Source organism: Lipotes vexillifer, unplaced genomic scaffold (assembly GCF_000442215.2).
Source record: "Lipotes vexillifer unplaced genomic scaffold, Lipotes_vexillifer_v1.1 scaffold672, whole genome shotgun sequence".
In the NCBI taxonomy this organism is placed as follows: Eukaryota; Metazoa; Chordata; class Mammalia; order Artiodactyla; family Lipotidae; genus Lipotes; species Lipotes vexillifer.
Window position 1 is genome coordinate 133,759 of NW_006787454.1, and position 19,899 is coordinate 153,657.

Sequence of the window (19,899 nt, forward strand, 5' to 3'; positions counted from 1 at the left end):
AAAAAAAAAAAAAAAAAAAAAAAAAAAAAGGAATGAAGTCCTGATTCATGCTCCAACATGGTTGAACCTTGAAAACATTATGCTAAATGAAAAGAAGCCAGTCACAAGAGGCAACATATTGTACAATTCCATTTATATAAAATGTACAGAATAGGCAAATCCATAGAAAGAACAGATTAGTGGTTTCCAGGAGCTAGGAGGAGGGGGGAATGGGGAGTGACTACTAACAGGTATGGGGGTTCTTTAGGGGATTATGAAAATGTTCTGGAATTAGATCATGGTGATGGTTGCACAATACATAAATGTACTAAATACTGCAAATATACTAAAAACTGAATTGTACACTTTAAAGGGTGAATTTTATGGTATGTGGATTATATCTCAATTTAAAAAGTAAAAAATTGTTCAATATGGCTGCACAAGTCTATGAATATACTAAAAACCACTCAACTGTATACTTTAAATGGATGAATCCATGAATTGTATCCTAATAAAGCTGGGTTTTTTGTGTGTGTGTGGTACGCGGGCCTCTCACTGTTGTGGCCTCTCCCATTGCGGACCACAGGCTCCGGACGCGCAGGCTCAGCTGCTCTGGCTCATGGGCCCAGTCGCTCCGCAGCATGTGGGATCTTCCCGGTCCCGGGAACGAACCCGTGTCCCCTGCATTGGCAGGCGGACTCTCAACCACTGCACCACCAGGGAAGCCCCAATAAAGCTGTTTTTAAAATGTTATACAAAAGAATCATGCATATGTTACCGTTTGAGATTGGCTTTTTCGTTCAGCATAATTTCCTGGAGATTTCTTCAAGCTCTTGTATCGATAGTTTGGTCCTTTTTATTGCTGAGATTGTGGTATGTATATACCACAGTTTGTTTAACCATTCACTTGTTGACTTGTTGGTTTTTTAGCTCTCACAAATAAAATTGCTATGAACATGCATGTACAGGTTTTTATGTGAACATAATTTTTCATTTCTCTGGGATAAGTGCCCCAAAATACAATAACTGGGTCATATGGTATTTGCATATTTAGTTTTAAAAGCAACTGCCAAACTATTTTCCAGAGTAGCTGGACCATTTTATCCTCCTACCAGCAACGTATGAGTGATCTGGTTTCTCTGCATCCTCACGGGCGTTTGGTGGTGTCATTATTTTGTATTTTAGATATTTTAATATATGTGTAGTGGTGTCAAATTGTGGCTTTAATTTTGCATATCCTTAATGGCTGGTGATGTTGAACCTATTTTTTTAAAGTATTTATTTATTTATTTAGGCTGGGCCGGGTCTTAGCTGTGACATGTGGGATCTTTTTTTTTAGTTGCATCATGAGGGCTAAGAAGTTGCGGCACGCATGTGGGATCTAGTTCTCTGACCAGGGTTCGAAACCAGGCCCCCTGCATTGGGAGCACAGAGTCTTACCCACTGGACCACCAGGGAAGTCCCTGAACCTATTTTTATGTGCTTATTTGCCATCCACATATCATTTCCAGTAAAGTTTCTGTTCATGTCTTTTGCCCATTTTTTAATCAGATTGTTTTCTGAGAGTCTAGAGTCCTTTATATATTCTAGACATAAGTCTTGACAATTTTTATCAACAAGCTGTATCTGAGTTTGGGGGTTACCTAAATTTAGCTAAGTTCTGAATATATTTCTGGTTCATTCTGTCCAAATCCAACAACAAACTATTCAAAAATTTGGATTCTTTAATATAAAAGATAACAGGCATACCTCTTTTATTGTGTTTCACTTTATTGCATTTCGCTGATATTGTGTTTTTCACAAATTGAAGGTCTGTGGCAGCCCTGCTTTGAGAAAGTCTATTGGCACTATTTTTCCAACAGCATCTGCTCACTTCATGCCTCTGTGTCACACTTTGGTAGCTTTCACAATATTTCAGACTTTTTCATTATTATATTTGTTGTGGTGATCAGTGATCTTTGATGTTACTAATGTAATTGTTTTGGGGACCACAAACTGTGCCCATATAAGATAGCGAGCTTAATTGATAAATGTTGTGAGTTCTGACTACTCCACCTACTGCCATTCCCCATCTCTCTCCCTCTCCTCAGGCCTCCCTATTCCCTGAGACACAACAATATTAAAATTAGGCCAATTTATAACTCGACAATGACCTCTAAGTGTTAAAGTGGAAGAATGAGGTGCGCATCTCTTGCTTTAAATCAAAAGCTAGGAATGATTAAGCTTAGTGAGGAAGGCATATCAAAAGCTGAGATAGGCTGAAAGCTAGGCCTTTTGCCCCAAATTGTTAGCCAAGTTGTGAAAGCAAAGGAAAAGTTCTTGAAAGAAATTAAAAGTGCTACTCCAGTGAACACACGAGTGATAAGAAAGTGAAACAGCCTTATTGCTGATATGGAGAAAAGTTCTTGTGATCTGGATAGAGATCAAACCAGCCACAGCATTCCCTTAAGCCAAAGCCTAATCCAGAGAAAAGCCCTAACTCTCTTCAATTCTAGGAAGGCTGAGAGAGGTGAGGAAGCTGCAGAAAAAAGTTTTGAGGCTAGCAGAGGTTGGGTCATGAGGTTTCAGGGAAAAGCTGTTTCCATAACATAAAAGGTGAGCAGCAAATGCTGACGTAGAAGCTGCAGCAAGTTATCCAGAAGAACCAGCTAAGATCAAGATGAAGGTGGCCACACTAACCAACAAATTTTCAATGCAGCCTCCTATTGGAAGAAGATGCCATCTAGGACTTTCATAGCTAGAAAGAAGTCAATGCCTGGCTTCAGAGCTTCCAAGGACAGGCTGACTCTCTTGTTAGAGGCTAATGCAGCTGGTGACTTTCAGCTGAAGCCAGTGATCATTTACGATTCCCCAAGTCCTAGAGCCCTTGAGAATTATGCTAAATCTGTTTTGCCTGTGCTCTGTAAATTGAACAACAAAGCCTGGATGACAGCCCATTTGTTTACAACATGGTTTACTGAGTATCTTAAACTTGCTGTTGAGGCCTACTGCTCAGAAAAAAAGATTTCTTTCAAAATATTACTGCTCTTGGTCACCCAAGAGCTCTGATGGAGATATACAATGAGGTTAATGTTATTTTCATGCCTGCTAATACAACATCCATTCTGAAGCCCATGGATCAGGTAGTAATTTCAACATTTTTTTTTCAGAGATTTTATTTATTTATTTATTTTGGCTGCTTTGGGTCTTAGTTGCAACACACGGGATCTTTTAGTTACAACATGTGGACTTCTTAGTTGCATCATGTGGACTCTTGGTTGCGGCATGCATGCGGGATCTAGTTCCCTGACCAGGGTTAGAACCTGGGTCCCCCACGTTGGGAGTGCTGAGTCTTACCTACTGGACCACCAGGGAAGCCCCTAATTTCGACTTTCAAGTCTTATTATTTATGAAATACATTTCATAAGGCTATTGTTGCCATAGTGATTCCTCTGATGCATCTGGGCAAAGGAAATTGAAAAACTTCTGGAAAGGATTCATCATTCTAGATGCCATTAAGAACATTTGTAATTCATTGAAAGAGTTCAAAACATCAACATTAACAGAAACTTGTAAGAAGTTGATTCTAACCCTCATGGATGGCTTTGAGGGCTTCAAGACTTCAGTGGAGGAAGTCCCTGCAGATGTGGTGGAAATAGCAAGAGAACTAGAATTAGAAGTGGATCCTGAAGATGTGACTGAATTGCTGCTATCTCATGATAAAACTTGAACAGATGAGGAGTTGCTTCTTATGGATGAGAAAAGAAAGTGGTTTCTTGAGATAGAATCTACTCCTGGTGAAGATGCTATGAAGATGGTTGAAAGGACAGTAAAGGATTTAGAATATTACATAAACTTAGTTGATAAAGCAGGGACAGGGTTTGAGAGGATTTACTCCAATTTTTAAAAAGATTTCTGTGGGTAAAACTCTTTCAAAAAGTATTACATGCTGAGAGAAATTGTTTGTGAAAGGAAGAGTCAATTGATGTGGCAAACTTCATTGTTGTCTTATTTTAGGAAATTGCCTCAGCCATCCTAACCTTCAGCAACCACCACCTGCTTAAGTCAGCAGCCATCAGCATGGAGGCAATTTCAATTGCCTCCATCAGCAAAAAGATTATGACTCACTGAAGGCTCAGATGATGGTTAGCATTTTTTAGCAATGAAGTATTTTTAAATTATGGTATGTATATTGTTTTTTAGAGACAATGCTATTGCACATTTTATAATATAGTGTAAACATAACTTTTATATGCACTGGAAACCAAAAAATTCATGTGGCTCGCTTTATTGTGATACTTGCTTTTTTGCAGTGGTCTGCAGTATCTCTGAAGTATGCCTGTAATGCAAGAGTGGTGGGGTTTTTTTGTTGTTGTTGTTGTTTTGGGTTTTTTTGTAATTCATAAAGTCATGACTTTTTAATCACAATAAAATATTGCTCAATGCCAGTTTTTCATTACATAAGCTGTAATTTTTTTGGACTTTCCTAAATTTTCCACTACATGTGTCAGACTTTTTTTAAAAATTTTTGTTGGAGTATAGTTGATTTACAATGTTGTGTTAGTTTCAGGTATACAGCAAAGTGAGTCAGTTATACATATACACATAACCATTCTTTTTTAGATTCTTTTCCCACATAGGTCATTATGGAGTATTGAGTAGAGTTCCCTGTGCTATACAGCAGGGCCTTACTAGTTATCTATTTTATATATAGCAGTGTGTATATGTCAATCCCAATCTCCCAATTTATTCCTCTCCCCCTTAACCCCTGGTAATTGTAAATTTGTTTTCTACATCTGTAACTTGATTTCTGTTTTGTAGATAAGTTCATTTGTCCCCTTTTTTAAGATTCCACATATATGCGTTATCATATGATATTTGTCTTTCTCATGAAGGAGTGTTTTTAAATCTTAGAGTTTGCAAATCACTGTTTATCTGGAGGAAGTAAAAACTAGAACTGTCAAGTCCTCTGGAGGACTAATTGACAAAGCTTGGTCATTAAAAGGAAAATTAAACTAGATCTAGAATCAATGTTGTGTGAGTCTGAGACTCATGCTACCTTAAGTACTTTTCAAGAAACCTGTTACCTAACATTATCTTAAAAATACCCTAACAATAAGATAACTAAAAATAAGATCTTAAAACATAGTTCTTATATCCTAGTATAGGGAAATGGGACCACTGCATTACACAACTCCAGGGGACATTCATTATTTACATGTTATCGCTGAACCACTGCAGTTCAGAGAACCCCCTGACTTACTGGTTAAAATAATGAAGATAATGCTGACAGACTTGAGCAATTATAGTGATTACCAGAAATTGGGATCATTTGATAGGAATCAAGTTTCAGCTCAGCATTTGTTGAGGTTCTGCCATGTGAAAATTACTAAAATAAGGCACTTGGGAGGTGAGGATATAAAAATAAATTAACCATGATTATCATCCACAAAAACATTAGAAGGTGGGGAGATAGGCGTATACAATAAAAGGAAATACCAGGTAAACTCTGAGCATAGGCTTCTTGGAGGTAGGGGCAGTTAAGGTGAAACTTGAAGGGCATAGAGGTTGAAGACAGGGGTGTAGGAGGACTCCTCTAGTGGTCCAGTGGTTGAGACTCTGCGCTTCCACTTCAGGGGGCGTAGGTTCGATCCCCGGTTGGGGAACTAGGATCCCACATGCCGTGCGACATGGCCCCATAAAATATAAAATAAATAACTGAAGATAGGGGTGTAGAACTGTAAAAGTAGGTTGGAGTCAATGAAGTAGCCAGAATAACATGCTAAATGAGTTTGAAGTTGATGGGGAATCATCACAGTGTTTTTTTTTAATTAATTATTTTATTTTATAATTTTTGGCTGCACTGGGTCTTCGTTGTTGCACGCGGGCTTTTCTCTAGTTGCGGCGAGCAGGGGCCACTCTTCGTTGTGGTGTGCGGGCTTATTGCTGTGGCTTCTCTTGTTGCGGAGCACGAGCTCCAGGCGCGCAGGCTGCAGCAGTTGTGGCACGCGGGCTCAGTAGTTGTTGTGCATGGGCCTAGTTGCTCTGCAGCATGTGGGATCCTCCAGGGCCAGGGATCGAACCCATGTCCCCTGCAGGCGGATTCTAAACCACTGCGCCACCAGCGAAGTCCCCAACACAGGGTTTTGAGGAGAAGTGATATTATACGATCTGAAACAGCTAAGGGCAGAATAGATACTCTTTGCTTGTGTTTTTGGAACATTCTGTTCATACCACTGTTATTGCACCTGTTACGGTATATTCTAGTTGTTTCCAAATTGGTCTCCCTAGTGAGCTGGGAAATTTTTGAGAGATCTTAATCTTCTCAGGATCACCAGAGCCTAGCACATGCCTGAAACACAGAAGACACTAAAGTCTTGTTTGTTGAATAAAGAATGGCTCAGAGGGTTGCTAGATTGGAGGTGGGAAGACCAAGTACAATGTCTTACAACAAACAGTGCATGAGATGGACAATGAAGCCCTGAAACAAGACAAAGACAAATGAGAAGAAAGGGCTTCTCTAATATGAAAGACATATTAGAAGTACAATGAACAGACTAAATGACTTGAGGGGGAGAGTTAAAAAAAATGGGTGAGGGCTTCCCTGGTGGCGTAGCGGTTGAGAGTCCGCCTGCCGATGCAGGGAACGCGGGTTCGTGCCCCTGTCCGGGAGGATCCCGCATGTCGCGGAGCGGCTGGGCCCATGAGCAATGGCCGCCGGACCTGAGCGTCCGGAACCTGTGCTCTGCAACGGGAGAGGCCACAGCAGTGAGAGGCCCACGTACCGCAAAAAAAAAGAAAAGGGTGAGTAAAAAATGACTCTGATCTAATTAACATGTTTTTAAATGAATTAATTTACATATGAATGAATTTTTAACTTTTTTTTTTTTTCCCCCCACACTGCACTGTTTGCGGGATCTCAGTTCCCTGACCAGGGATTGAACCCGGGCCACAGCAGTGAAAGCTCAGAATCCTAACCACTAGGCCACCAGGGGGCTCCCACTTTCCATTTTTTAAACATTTGATCTTGCTATTAAGAGGTATTTTCTAAATAGATCTTTCATAGAATATTTAACCCATTATTTTAATTTTTTTATAGTTTTAAAGTTTATTTTTTATTTATTTTTTTAACATCTTTATTGGGGTATAATTGCTTTACAATGGTGTGTTAGTTTCTGCTTTATAACAAAGTGAATCAGTTATACATATACATATGTTCCCATATCTCTTCCCTCTTGCACCTCCCCCCCTCCTACCCTCCCTATCCCACATCTTTATTGGGGTATAATTGCTTTACAATGGTGTGTTAGTTTCTGCTTTATAACAGAGTGAGTCAGTTATACATATATATATGTTCCCATATCTCTTCCCTCTTTGTCTCCCTCCCTCCCACCCTCCCTATCCCACCCCTCCAGACAGCCACAAAGAACCGAGCCGGTTTCCCTGTGCCATGCGGCTGCTTCCCACTGGCTATCTACCTTACGTTTGTTAGTATATATATGTCCATGTCTCTCTCTCGCCCTAACACACCTCACCCTTCCCCCTCCCCATATCCTCAAGTCTGTTCTCCAGTAGGTCTCTGTCTTTATTCCTGTTTTACCCCTAGGTTCTTCATAACATTTTTTTTTCTTAAATTCCATATATATGTGTTAGCATACGGTATTTGTCCTTCTCTTTCTGACTTACTTCACTCTGTATGACAGACTCTAGATCTATCCACCTCATTACAAATAGCTCAATTTCGTTTCTTTTTATGGCTGAGTAATATTCCATTGTATATATGTGCCACATCTTCTTTATCCATTCATCCGACGACGGGCACTTAGGTTGTTTCCATCTCCGGGCTATTGTAAATAGAGCTGCAATGAACATTTTGGTACATGACTCTTTCTGAATTCTGGTTTCCTCAGGGTATATACCTAGTAGTGGGATTGCTGGGTCATATGGTAGTTCTATTTGTAGTTTTTTAAGGAACCTCCATACTGTTCTCCATAGTGGCTGAACCAATTCACATTCCCACCAGCAGTGCAAGAGTGTTCCCTTTTCTCCACACCCTCTCCAGCATTTATTGTTTCTAGATTTTTTGATGATGGCCATTCTGACTGGTGTGAGATGATATCTCATTGTAGTTTTGATTTGCATTTCTCTAATGATTAATGATGTTGAGCATTCTTTCATGTGTTTGTTGGCAGTCTGTATATCTTCTTTGGAGAAATGTCTATTTAGGTCTTCTGCCCATTTTTGGATTGGGTTGTTTATTTTTTTGTTATTGAGCTGCATGAGCTGCCTGTAAATTTTAGAGATTAATCCTTTGTCAGTTGATTCATTTGCAAATATTTTCTCCCATTCTGAGGGCTGTCTTTTGGTCTTGTTTATGGTTTCCTTTGCTGTGCAAAAGCTTTGAAGTTTCATTAGGTCCCATTTGTTTATTTTTGTTTTTATCTCCATTACTCTAGGAGATGGGTCAAGAAGGATCTTGCTGTGATTTATGTCATAGAGTGTTCTGCCTATGTTTTCCTCTAAGAGTTTGATAGTTTCTGGCCTTACATTTAGGTCTTTAATCCATTTTGAGCTTATTTTTGTGTATGGTGTTAGGGAGTGATCTAATCTCATACTTTTACATGTACCTGTCCAATTTTCCCAGCACCACTTATTGAAGAGGCTGTCCTTTCTCCACTGTATATTCCTGCCACCTTTATCAAAGATTAGGTGTCCATATGTGAGTGGGTTTATCTCTGGGCTTTCTGTCCTGTTCCATTGATCTATCTTTCTGTTTTTGTGCCAGTACCATACTGTCTTGATTACTGTAGCTTTGTAGTATAGTCTGAAGTCAGGCAGCCTGATTCCTCCAGCTCCATTTTTTGTTCTCAAGATTGCTTTGGCTATTCGGGGTCTTTTGTGTTTCCATACAAATTGTGAAATTTTTTGTTCTAGTTCTGTGAAAAATGCCAGTGGTAGTTTGATAGGGATTGCATTGAATCTATAGATTGCTTTGGGAAGTAGAGTCATTTTCACAATGTTGATTCTTCCAATCCAAGAACATGGTATATCTCTCCATCTGTTTGTATCATCTTTAATTTCTTTCATCAGTGTCTTATAATTTTCTGCATACAGGTCTTTTGTCTCCTTAGGTAGGTTTATTCCTAGATATTTTATTCTTTTTGTTGCAATGGTAAATGGGAGTGTTTTCTTGATTTCACTTTCAGATTTTTCATCATTAGTATATAGGAATGCCAGAGATTTCTGTGCATTAATTTTGTATCCTGCTGCTTTACCAAATTCATTGATTAGTTCTAGTAGTTTTCTGGTGGCATCTTTAGGATTCTCTATGTATAGTATCATGTCAACTGCAAACAGTGACAGCTTTACTTCTTCTTTTCCAATTTAGGTTCCTTTTATTTCCTTTTCTTCTCTGATTGCTGTGGCTAAAACTTCCAAAACTATGTTGAATAAGAGTGGTGAGAGTGGGCAACCTTGTCTTGTTCCTGATCTTAGTGGAAATGCTTTCAGTTTTTCTCCCTTGAGGGTGATGTTGGCTGTGGGCTTGTCATATATGGCCTTTATTATGTTGAGGAAAGTTCCCTCTATGCCTACTTTCTAACCCATTATTTTAAGTAAATTAATTTATGATTAAATAAATAGGTCTTAAGACATGATCTGATTTGTAATACATAGACTCAGAGGTGAAGCAAATCACATATTTTGATAATAAATAGAAACTGATGAATGAAGAGTGGAAGTGCTCAAGAAATGCCATAAAAGAATAATTCCTTTACACAAGGAGTAAAAGTTTCACTTGTGTGAAAAGTAAGAAGGGGGCAAAAAATCTGATCCTAGAGTTTAGTACAAGGTAAAAAGATTTAAAACATTTCGTTGTCAACGAGTGATGCTGAGTTCTCTTAACTAGTGACTTCACTCTTTTTCTCTAGGGAGAATTTGCTAAATTTATTTCATTAATGATTCTATTCTATTCTAAGAAGTTTTAGTTTAATAATGCTATAATTTTTTAAGGACTCCTGTCCTCACTACTTTATACTGCAAAACCGATTTCTCTTTAGAATTTTGCCAGAATATCCTAAAAACCCAACTTTAGACTATAAGCTATTTCCATTTCCTCTATGGTAGGAAGGTTATATTTATTCTATGTGGATTGCTCAAGGATCAAAACTATAGAACATCTTTTAATATGCATATTTTGGGGGAAATGAAACAATATTTTATAAAGAAGATTGGTCATGTGCTGGAAATGGCATTAAAAAGCAATCTAAATGATGAAGTCAGTGCAACCCTGGAGGCTATGGTGCTGACCATGAAGAGTTTATTGAATTCTGAAGATTCTTCTTCATGCTGAGAAGCTTTATCTGGCTTCTAAATTGTAAAATTCATTTTAAAAAATTTACCTCTCTTATGGTCATTTAAAGGAAAACAAAACACAACATAGAATTTGTCACATCCAGGTTTGCATTGTTCTTTGATACCGGCACTAATGGAAAGAAAACCAGGGAGGGAGATAAAAAGGACACGGATGGTTTCATGAAAGCCAAGGATCAGTCATGGAGTCACTGCAGAAAACAGAAACCACTCTGACTTTTCGCCCCCAAAAAATTATTCAATACAGAGAATTACATGTATACAAAATGATTGGAAAGTCTTTGTGTGGGAGCTGGGGCCAGCGTTGGATGAATGTGTTCAAAGACACACCACTGTAGATGAGATCCGAAGGTCCAGAAGTTGCTGCTACTGCCATTGAACATTTCTTGCACAGCCACAGCTGCCTCTCAACTTCCACAAAACTGGTAAATAGGTAATGGAATGTTTTTTCTGTCCGTTCTCCAAGGAGAATGTTTTTCTCCTTGAACTTGCTTACCAGCAGAAATAGCAGTGGGAAGATCGTCTTTTCTCCTTTAAGTTTAATGAGAATGCATCTCTCTTTGGTGCAGCTCAGTTTACATAAAGCATGGGTCTCAAAGTGTAGTTCTGCAGATCAGCAACATTGACATCACCTGGAAGCTTGGTAAAAATACAAATTCTTGGGCTTCCCTGGTGGCGCAGTGGTTGAGAGTCCACCTGCCGATGCAGGGGACACGGGTTCCTGCCTTGGTCCGGGAAGATCCCACATGCCGCGGAGCGGCTGGGCCCGTGAGCCATGGCCGCTGAGCCTGCACGTCCGGAGCCTGTGCTCCACAACGGGAGAGGCCACAACAGTGAGAGGCCCGCGTACCGCAAAAAAAAAAAAAAAAAAAACCCACAAATTCTTAGTCCCAGGCCAAACTAGAAACTCTGGGGGTAGGTCTAGCAATCTGTTTTTAAAGAAGACTTCCAGGTCACTCTGAAGCATGCTAAAGTTTGAGAACCATTGGCCTAGAGAATCCCAGCCTCCAAAAACGAGTCTGGAAAATAAGTTTTATTTCTAGTTCTATGGAACAAGAAGACATCAGTAACGGGAATGGATACCAAGTGCCAATGACTGTACCCAGCAAAAGAGCATGGCCAATGGTGTCAACAGCTTCAGTGACATGTGGAATATAATGACAACTGAAAAGAAGTGTTGAATCTGACACAAGAGAAGAGTTTCCATGGTGAGGCATAAAGGATGAGAGATGGAATGATATAAAAATTGATTAATAGTAGATAAAGAATGAGCACAGAGGGTTCTTACCGTCAGTGTGGCTGGGCAATGAAGAGGAGAAATGGCTTTTAGCCTGAGCTCCAATCTTTCACTTCATCTTCACGACCTTCATCTTCACGACCTTGTTTGAGCAAGGTCCACCCTGCTCCATTTCAGATACTTTAGTTGCTTCTGCAGCTAATTAGCAGGGTTTGTGGGGTGCTTTTTTGGATGACTTAATTTCAAATTCCAAGGGAGCACAAACTGCAATTTAGTGTACATCTGCAATTTAGCATATGCTTATAATTTAGTGTATAGTTATATTCTAATATGTGCCAGACACTATGATAGGCCCTTGATATATGTTATTTTTATTTCTTACAACCAGAATGTAAGGCGGGTAAGAAAATTTAACTTATTTGTCTTGGCCACAGTCTGTCTTGTTCCTCCAGATTTTGAGGTCTTTCCACTCTTCCATATTTTCTTTCTCTATAAAATTACTGGCTTCACAGGGGTGTGTTTTTTAAATAGCAGTATGATTAGAAAATACATAAAGGTATGTTCTGAGAACATATAAGGTTTATTTCATTGTTTGAATTCCACAGAATGTTTTAGAAACCGACGTATACACATATTGTATTAAAATTTTAGTTTTAAATGCTTGATCTTCGTACCTCCTTTGCTGCGGGGAATTATAGCATTTCTAATTAATGTAATTTTATTCAGTAACAGAGTATTCCTGAACTTTTTTCTGGTTATAAAGCATATGCTGTTTTACAAAGTCAAATGAAAGCATTTCCTCTAAAATCAGGAACAAGGCAAGAGTGCCCACTCTTGCCACTATTATTCAACATAGTTTTGGAAGTCCTAGCCATGGCAATCAAAGAAAAAGAAATAAAAGGAATCCAAACTGGCAAAGAAGAAGTAAAACTGAAACTGTTTACAGATGACATGATACTATACATAGAAAATCCTAAAGATGCCACCAGAAAACTACTAGAGCTAAACAATGAATTTAGTAAAGTTGCAGGATACAAAATTAATACACAGAAATCTCTTGCATTCCTATACACTAACAAAGAAAGATCAGAAGGAGAAATTAAGGAAACAATCCCATTTACCACTGCAACAAAAGGAATAAAATACCTAGGAATAAGCCTAAGGAGGCAGAAGACCTGTACGCAGAAAACTATGAGACTCTGATGAAAGAAATCAAAGATGACACAACCAGATAGAGAGATATGTCATGTTCTTGGATTGGAAGAGTCAATATTGTGAAAATGACTATACTACCCAAAGCAATCTACAGATTCAGTGCAATCATCAAATTACCAATGACATTTTTCACAACACTAGAACAAAAAATTTTACAATTTGTATGAAAACACAGAAGACCTCAAATAGCAAAAGCAATCTTGAGGAAAAAAATAACAGAGCTGGAGGAATCAGCCTCCCTGACTTTATACTACAGGGCTACAGTAATCAAGACAGTATGATACTGGCACAGAAACATAAATATAGATCAATGGAACAAGATAGAAAGCCCAGAGATAAACCCACGCACCTATGGTCAACTAATCTATAACAAAGGAGGCCAAAATATACAACGGAGTAAAGACAGCCTCTTCAATAGTGGTGCTGGGAAAACTGGACAGCTACATGTAAAGGAATGAAATTAGAACGCTCCCTAACACCATACACAAAAATAAAACCAAAATGGATTAAAGACCTAAATGTAAGGCCAGACACTATAAAACTCTTAGAGGAAAACATAGGCAGAACACTCTAGCCACCTCCTAGAGTAATGAGAATAAAAACAGAACTAAACAAATAGGACCTAATTAAACTTAAAAGCTTTTGCACAGCAAAGGAAACCATAAACAACATGAAAAGACAACCCTCATCTTGGGAGAGAATGTTTTCAAATGAAGTAACTGACAAAGGGTTAATCTCCAAAATATACAAACAGCTCATGCTGCTCAATATCAAAAAAACAAACAACCCAATCAAAAAATAGGCAGAAGACCTAAATAGACATTTGTCCGAAGAAAATAAACAGGTGGCCAATAAACACATGAAAACATGCTCAACATCACTAATTATTAGAGAAATGCAAATCAAAACTACAATGAGATATCACCTCACACCGGTCAGAATGGCCATCATCAAAATATCTACAAACAATAAATGATGGAGATGGTGTGGAAAAAAGGGAACCCTCTTGCACTGTTGGTGGGAATGTAAATTGATATAGCCACTATGGAGAACAGTATGGAGGTTCCTTAAAAAAACTAAAAATAGAACTACCATGTGACCAAGCAATCCCACTACTAGGCATATACCCAGAGAAAATCATAATTCAATAAGACTCATGCAAGCTTCCCTGGTGGTGCAGTGGTTAAGAATCTGCCTGCCAGTGCAGGGGACACAGGTTCGAGCCCTGGTCTGGGAAGATGTCACATGCCACGGAGCAACTAAGCCTGTGCGCCACAACTACTGAGCCTGTGCTCTAGAGCCTGTGAGCCACAACTGCTGAGCCTGCATGCCACAACTACTGAAGCCTGCGCACCTAGAGCCTGTGCTCCACAACAAAAAAAGCCACTGCAACTAAAATCCCGCACACTGCAAAGAAGAGTAGCCTCCACTCGCTACAACTAGATAAAAAGCCTGCGTGCAGCAACGAAGACCCAACACAGCCAAAAATAAATAAATAAATTTATATTAAAAAAAAAAAGACACATGCACCCCAATGTTCATTGCAGCACTATTTACAATAGCCAAGACATGGAAACAAACTAAATGTCCATCAATAGAGGAATGGAGAAAGAAGATGTGGTACATATATACAATGGAATATTATTCAGCCATAAAAAAGAACAAAATTGAGTCATTTGTGGAGACATGGATGGACCTAAATGCTGTCATACAGAGTGAAGTAAAGTCAGAAAGCAAAAAACAAATATTGTATATTAATGCATATATATGGAATCTGAAAAAATTGGTATAGATGATCTTATTTACAAAGCAGAAATAGAGACACAGACATAGAGAACAAATGTATGGGTACCAAGGGGGAAGGGCGGGTGGGATTAATTGGGAGATTGGGATTGACATATATACACTATTGATACTATGTATAAAATAGATAACTAATGAGGACCTACTGTACAGCACAGGGAACTCTCCTCAGTGCTCTGTGGTGACCTAAATGGGAAGGAAATCCAAAAAAGAGGGGATATATGTATACATATAGCTGATTCACTTTTCTAAACAGTAGAAATTAACACAACATTGTAAATCAACTATACTCCAATAAAAATTTTTTTAAAATAACAATAAAAAGAAGAAATTTGGCTTTACTTTCTTACTAGTTCATCAGGTTTACACACAGCCTATTAAGAAATTTGAACAAATTAGATTAAAAGATAATTGACCCTTGAATGTCAGCAGTGCCTCAATTTTCTTCATCTAGTGAACTTTCTTCACTTATCAGATAGAAGAGCAGAGATTTTTTACATGGTTACCAAGAGATAAATAACTTAGCTCACAGCAGCTGTGCCCCTTGCCTCTTCACTCCTTTTTGGACTCTTCCCCCAGTGGCAGCCATTAGTGGCTCTTTTAATAAATCATGTGATGTCTCATATCATTCTTGGTTCTCTTTATAGCTTTATGATCTCTTCTTTCCTTTAGTTGCCTTAAAAATATATATATAATCAAGTTAAGCCTGGCTCTTTCTCTTGACTCTTCCCTCTACCCATTTCTCTGATCAGCACAAATAAGGCCAGGAACCAAGTGGTATAAACATAGGCTGCTCTTTAGAAGAGCGGCCTGTGACCACATTCCCTTTCACAACCCATCATAAAACAAAACATCCATGGCCAAAGCATCAAGTATTTCTTTTCTGCTAGAAATTATAAAATTCATTATTTGTCTAATTTACTTTTATAACAAGATTTAAACAAAGTTAATGTTGATGAGAATAAAATCACTTATTCCAAACCCTATGTGTCAATTTGACATGATTTTTAAAATGTATTTAACACTGGAATTTACTGTTAGGAGATTCAGAAGTCTTCATTTTATTGTATAATAATGTATAATTTAAATACCCATTATGATCCCACTACTGGGCATATACCCTGAGAAAACCATAATTCAAAAAGAGTCATGTACCAAAATGTTCATTGCAGCTCTATTTACAAGTCAGGACATGGAAGCAACCTAAGTGTCCATCAACAGATGAATGGATAAAGAAGATGTGGCACATAAATACAATGGAATATTACTCAGCCATGAAACAAAACGAAATTGAGTTATTTGTAGTGAGGTGGATGGACCTAGAGTCTGTCATACAGAGTGAAGAAAGTCAGAAAGAGAAAAACAAATACTGTATGCTAACACATATATATGGAATCTAAAAAAAAAAAAGGTCATGAAGAACCTAGGTGCAAGATGGGAATAAAGACGCAGACCTACGAGAGAATGGACTTGAGGCTACGGGGAAGGGATAGGGTAAGCTGGGACAAAGTGAGAGAGTGGCATGTACATATATACACTACCAAATGTAAAACCGATAGCTAGTGGGAAGCAGCCGCATAGCACAGGGAGATCAGCTAGGTGCTTTGTGACCACCTAGAGGGGTGGGATAGGGAGGGTGGGAGGGAGGGAGATGCAAGAGGGAAGAGATATGGGGACATATGTATATGTATAACTGATTCACTTTGTTATAAAGCAGAAACTAACATACAGACACACAAATACTCATAATGATTTAAAATCATGAAGTTTCTAAAACCAAAGTTATAAATGATTTTTAAATGATTTTTAAATAACACTTTCCCTTTCTCATTAGCTAAGAAATCTTCGAAACAAACTTTTCATAAAAGAAACTTCATTGCAAGAGATGAAGAATGAGCTAGAAAGTTACAAAGAAAATAATGTGCAACAGTCATTCCACATAATGTCCCTGAAAGATGATATCAAGGACCTAGAAGAACTTATTGCTTCTCTAACCAGAATTAAATCTTTGAAAAGCACCAATATTCAGAGTCTTGAAAGAGGCAACTGGGATCTAACTAGAAGAATTATAGAACTAGAAAACCTTCTAAGGTAGGGAATTTTCTAGTTTGTTTTCCAAAATGTCATTTGTCATAAGCTTGCAAATAGTATATGAAACTCATATCCTGATTGATCACAGAATTTAAATCTAATGGAATTTTAAATACAGACTCAAAATTATATTTAAAAAAAAACTTTTTTACTGAGGTATAATTTTCATTTCATTAAAATTCACCCGTTTGCAATATACAATTCAGTAGTTTTTAGTATATTCACAAGGTTGTGCAAGCATCACCACTCTCTAATTTCAGAATGTTTCCATCAACCCCTAAAGAAACCCCATGTCTGTTAGGAGTTACTCCCCATTCCACTCTCTCCAGTCTCTGGCAATCTACTTTCTTTGTGGACTTGCCTTTTCTGGACATTTCATATGAATGAAATGATACATACAATATACGGCCTCTGTGTCTGACTTCTTTCATTTAGTGCAATGATTTCAAGATTCATCACTGTTTAGCATGAATCAGTACTTCATTTTTTTATATTGCTGAATAATATTCCATCATAAGGATACACCACATTTTATTTATCCATTCATCAGTTGATGAACATTGGGTTGTTTCCTTTGCAGGGGACTTTATGAATAAGCTGCTATGAACATTCTTATATGAGCTTTTATATGACTGTATGTTTTATTTCTCTTAGGTATATGCCTTAGGAGTAGAATTGCTGGGTCGTAAAGTAACTCTATGTTTAACTTTTTGAGGTTCCTTCTGAGCAACTTCCAGGCTGGTTTCCAAAATCTTTTAATTTTGATGAAGTTTATCTTTTTTTTTTTTTTGTCATTTGCGTCTTTGGTGTTATATCAAAGAAACCATTGCCTAATCCAGTATCACAAAGATTTACACATATGTTTTCTTTTAATAGTTATTGTTTTAGTACTTAAATTTTTGCCTTTGATCCATTTTGACTAATTAAAAAAATTTTATTTTATTGAAGTATAGTTGATTTACAATGTGTTAATTTTTCTGTACAGCAAATTAAGTTATACATATACATACATTCTTTTTTATATACTTTTCTATTATGGTTTATCACAGGATATTGAATATAGTTCCCTGTGCTATACAATAGGGCCTTGTTTATCTATTCTATGTATAATAGTTTGCATCTGCTAATCAAAAACTCCCAATCCATTCCTCCCCCACACTCCCTTCCCCTTGGCAACCACAAGTCTCTTCTCTATGTCTGTGAATCTGTTTCTGTTTTGTAGATAAGTTCATTTGTACCCTTTTTTTGATTCTCCATATAAGTGATATCATATGGTATTTGACTTTCTCTTTCTGACTTACTTAGTATGATAATCTCTAGGTCCATCCATGTTGCTACAAATGGCATTATTTCATTCTTTTTTATAGTTTTGTCCAGATATATGCCCAGGAGTGGGACTGCTGGATCATATGGGCAACTCTATTTTTAGTTTTTTGAGGAACCTCCATACTGTTTTACATAGTGGCTGCACCAATTTACATTCCCACCAACAGTGTAGGAGGGTTCCCTTTTCTCCACACCCTCTCCAGCATTTGTTATTTGTAGACTTTATTTTTTAACTTTTTATTGGAGACAAATATACATGTAATAGTTTTTCATATCTTAAGTGTAAATCCTAATCAATTGTGGACTTTTTAATGATGGCCATTCTGAGCCATGTGAGATGATACCTCATTGTAGTTTTGATTTGCATTTCTCTAATAATTAGTGATGTTAAGCATATTTTCATGTGCTTTTTGGCCATCTATATGTCTTCTTTGGAGAGATGTCTATTTAGGTCTTCTGCCCATTTTTCGATTGGATTGTTTCTTTTTTTGTTGTTGAGTTCTGTGAGCTGTTTGTATATTTTGTAAATTAAGCCCTTGTCGGTCGCATCATTTACAAATATTTTCTCCCATTCTGTAGGTTGTCTTTTCATTTTGTTTATGGTGTCCTTTGCTGTATGAAAGCCTGTAAGTTTGATCAGGTCCCATTTGTTTATTTTTGCTTTTATTTTTATTGCCATGGGAGACTAACCTAAGAAAACATTGGTACAATTTATGCATTTTGACTAATTTTTCTATAGGTGTGAGTTAGGGGGTTCCAATTCATTCTTTTTTTAAAAAAATTTTTATTGGAGTATAGTTGATTTACAATGTTGCATTAGTTTCTGCTGTACAGTGAAGTGAATCAGTTATACATATACACACTTTTTTAGATTTTTTTCCCATATAGGTCATTACGGAGTATTGAGTAGAGTTCCCTGTGCTATACAGTAAGTCCTTATTAGTTATCTATTTTATATATAGTAGTCAAATTCATTCTTTTTCATATGAAGATCCACTTGTTGTCCCAGCACCACATGTTGAAAAGATTATTCTTTCTCCCATTGAGTTGTCTTGACAATTTTGCAAAAAAAATCAATTGACCATAAACGTATTCATTTAATTCTGGATTCTCAATTCTATTTCACTGGTCTATATGTCTATTCTCATACCAGTACCACACTGTCCTAATTACTGTAGCTTTGTAGTAAGTTTTGAAATGTAAGTCCTCAAACTTTTTCTTTTTTTTTTCAAGACTGTTTTGGCTACTCTGGGTCCCTTACTTTTCTATATGAATTTTAAGATTGGCTTGTTGGTTTCTGTAAAAAAGGGAGCTGAGATTTTGATAGGGATTGTGTTGAATCTGTAGATCAATTTGGGGAATACTGTCATATTAAGTCTTTAATCCATGAATATGGGGCATCTTTCTATTTATTTAGGTCTTTAATTTCTTTCAAAATATTTTGCAGTTTTTAGTGAATGTCTTACTTTTTTTTGTTAAATTTATTTCTTCATTTCTAAGTATTTTATTCTTATTTATGCATTGGAAAGAGAACTGTTTCCTAATTTTGTTTTTGGATTGTCCATTTTCAGAGAATAGAAATATAGTGTATTTTTCTGTATCAATCTTGTGTCCTGCTAACCTTGCTGAACTTGTTTATTAGCTCCTATAGGTTTTCCTGTGTGTGTGTGTTTGTGTGTGTATTCCATAAGATTTTCTCTATACAAGACCATGTTATTGGCAAAGAGATTTACTCCTCCCTTTCTATTTACTTATTTATTGAAGTATAGTTGATTTACAATGTTGTATTAGTTTCAGGTGTACAGCAAAGTGATATATAGATATAGGTATATATATATATTCTTTTTCAGATTCTTTTCCCATATAGGTTATTACAAAATATTACTATAGTTCCCTGT

At 37.3% G+C, this 19,899-nt stretch overlaps 1 protein-coding gene across 1 annotated transcript in view; it reads left to right on the forward strand.

The window, feature by feature from the left end:
• LOC103071031 (coiled-coil domain-containing protein 170-like) overlaps positions 1-19,899 on the forward strand; it is a 55,243-nt gene that overhangs the window by 12,279 nt on the left and 23,065 nt on the right. The window contains exon 4 of the mRNA XM_007460073.1: positions 16,419-16,675. Coding sequence (XP_007460135.1) covers positions 16,419-16,675 — 257 coding nt within the window. The remainder of the gene's footprint in view (positions 1-16,418; positions 16,676-19,899) is intronic.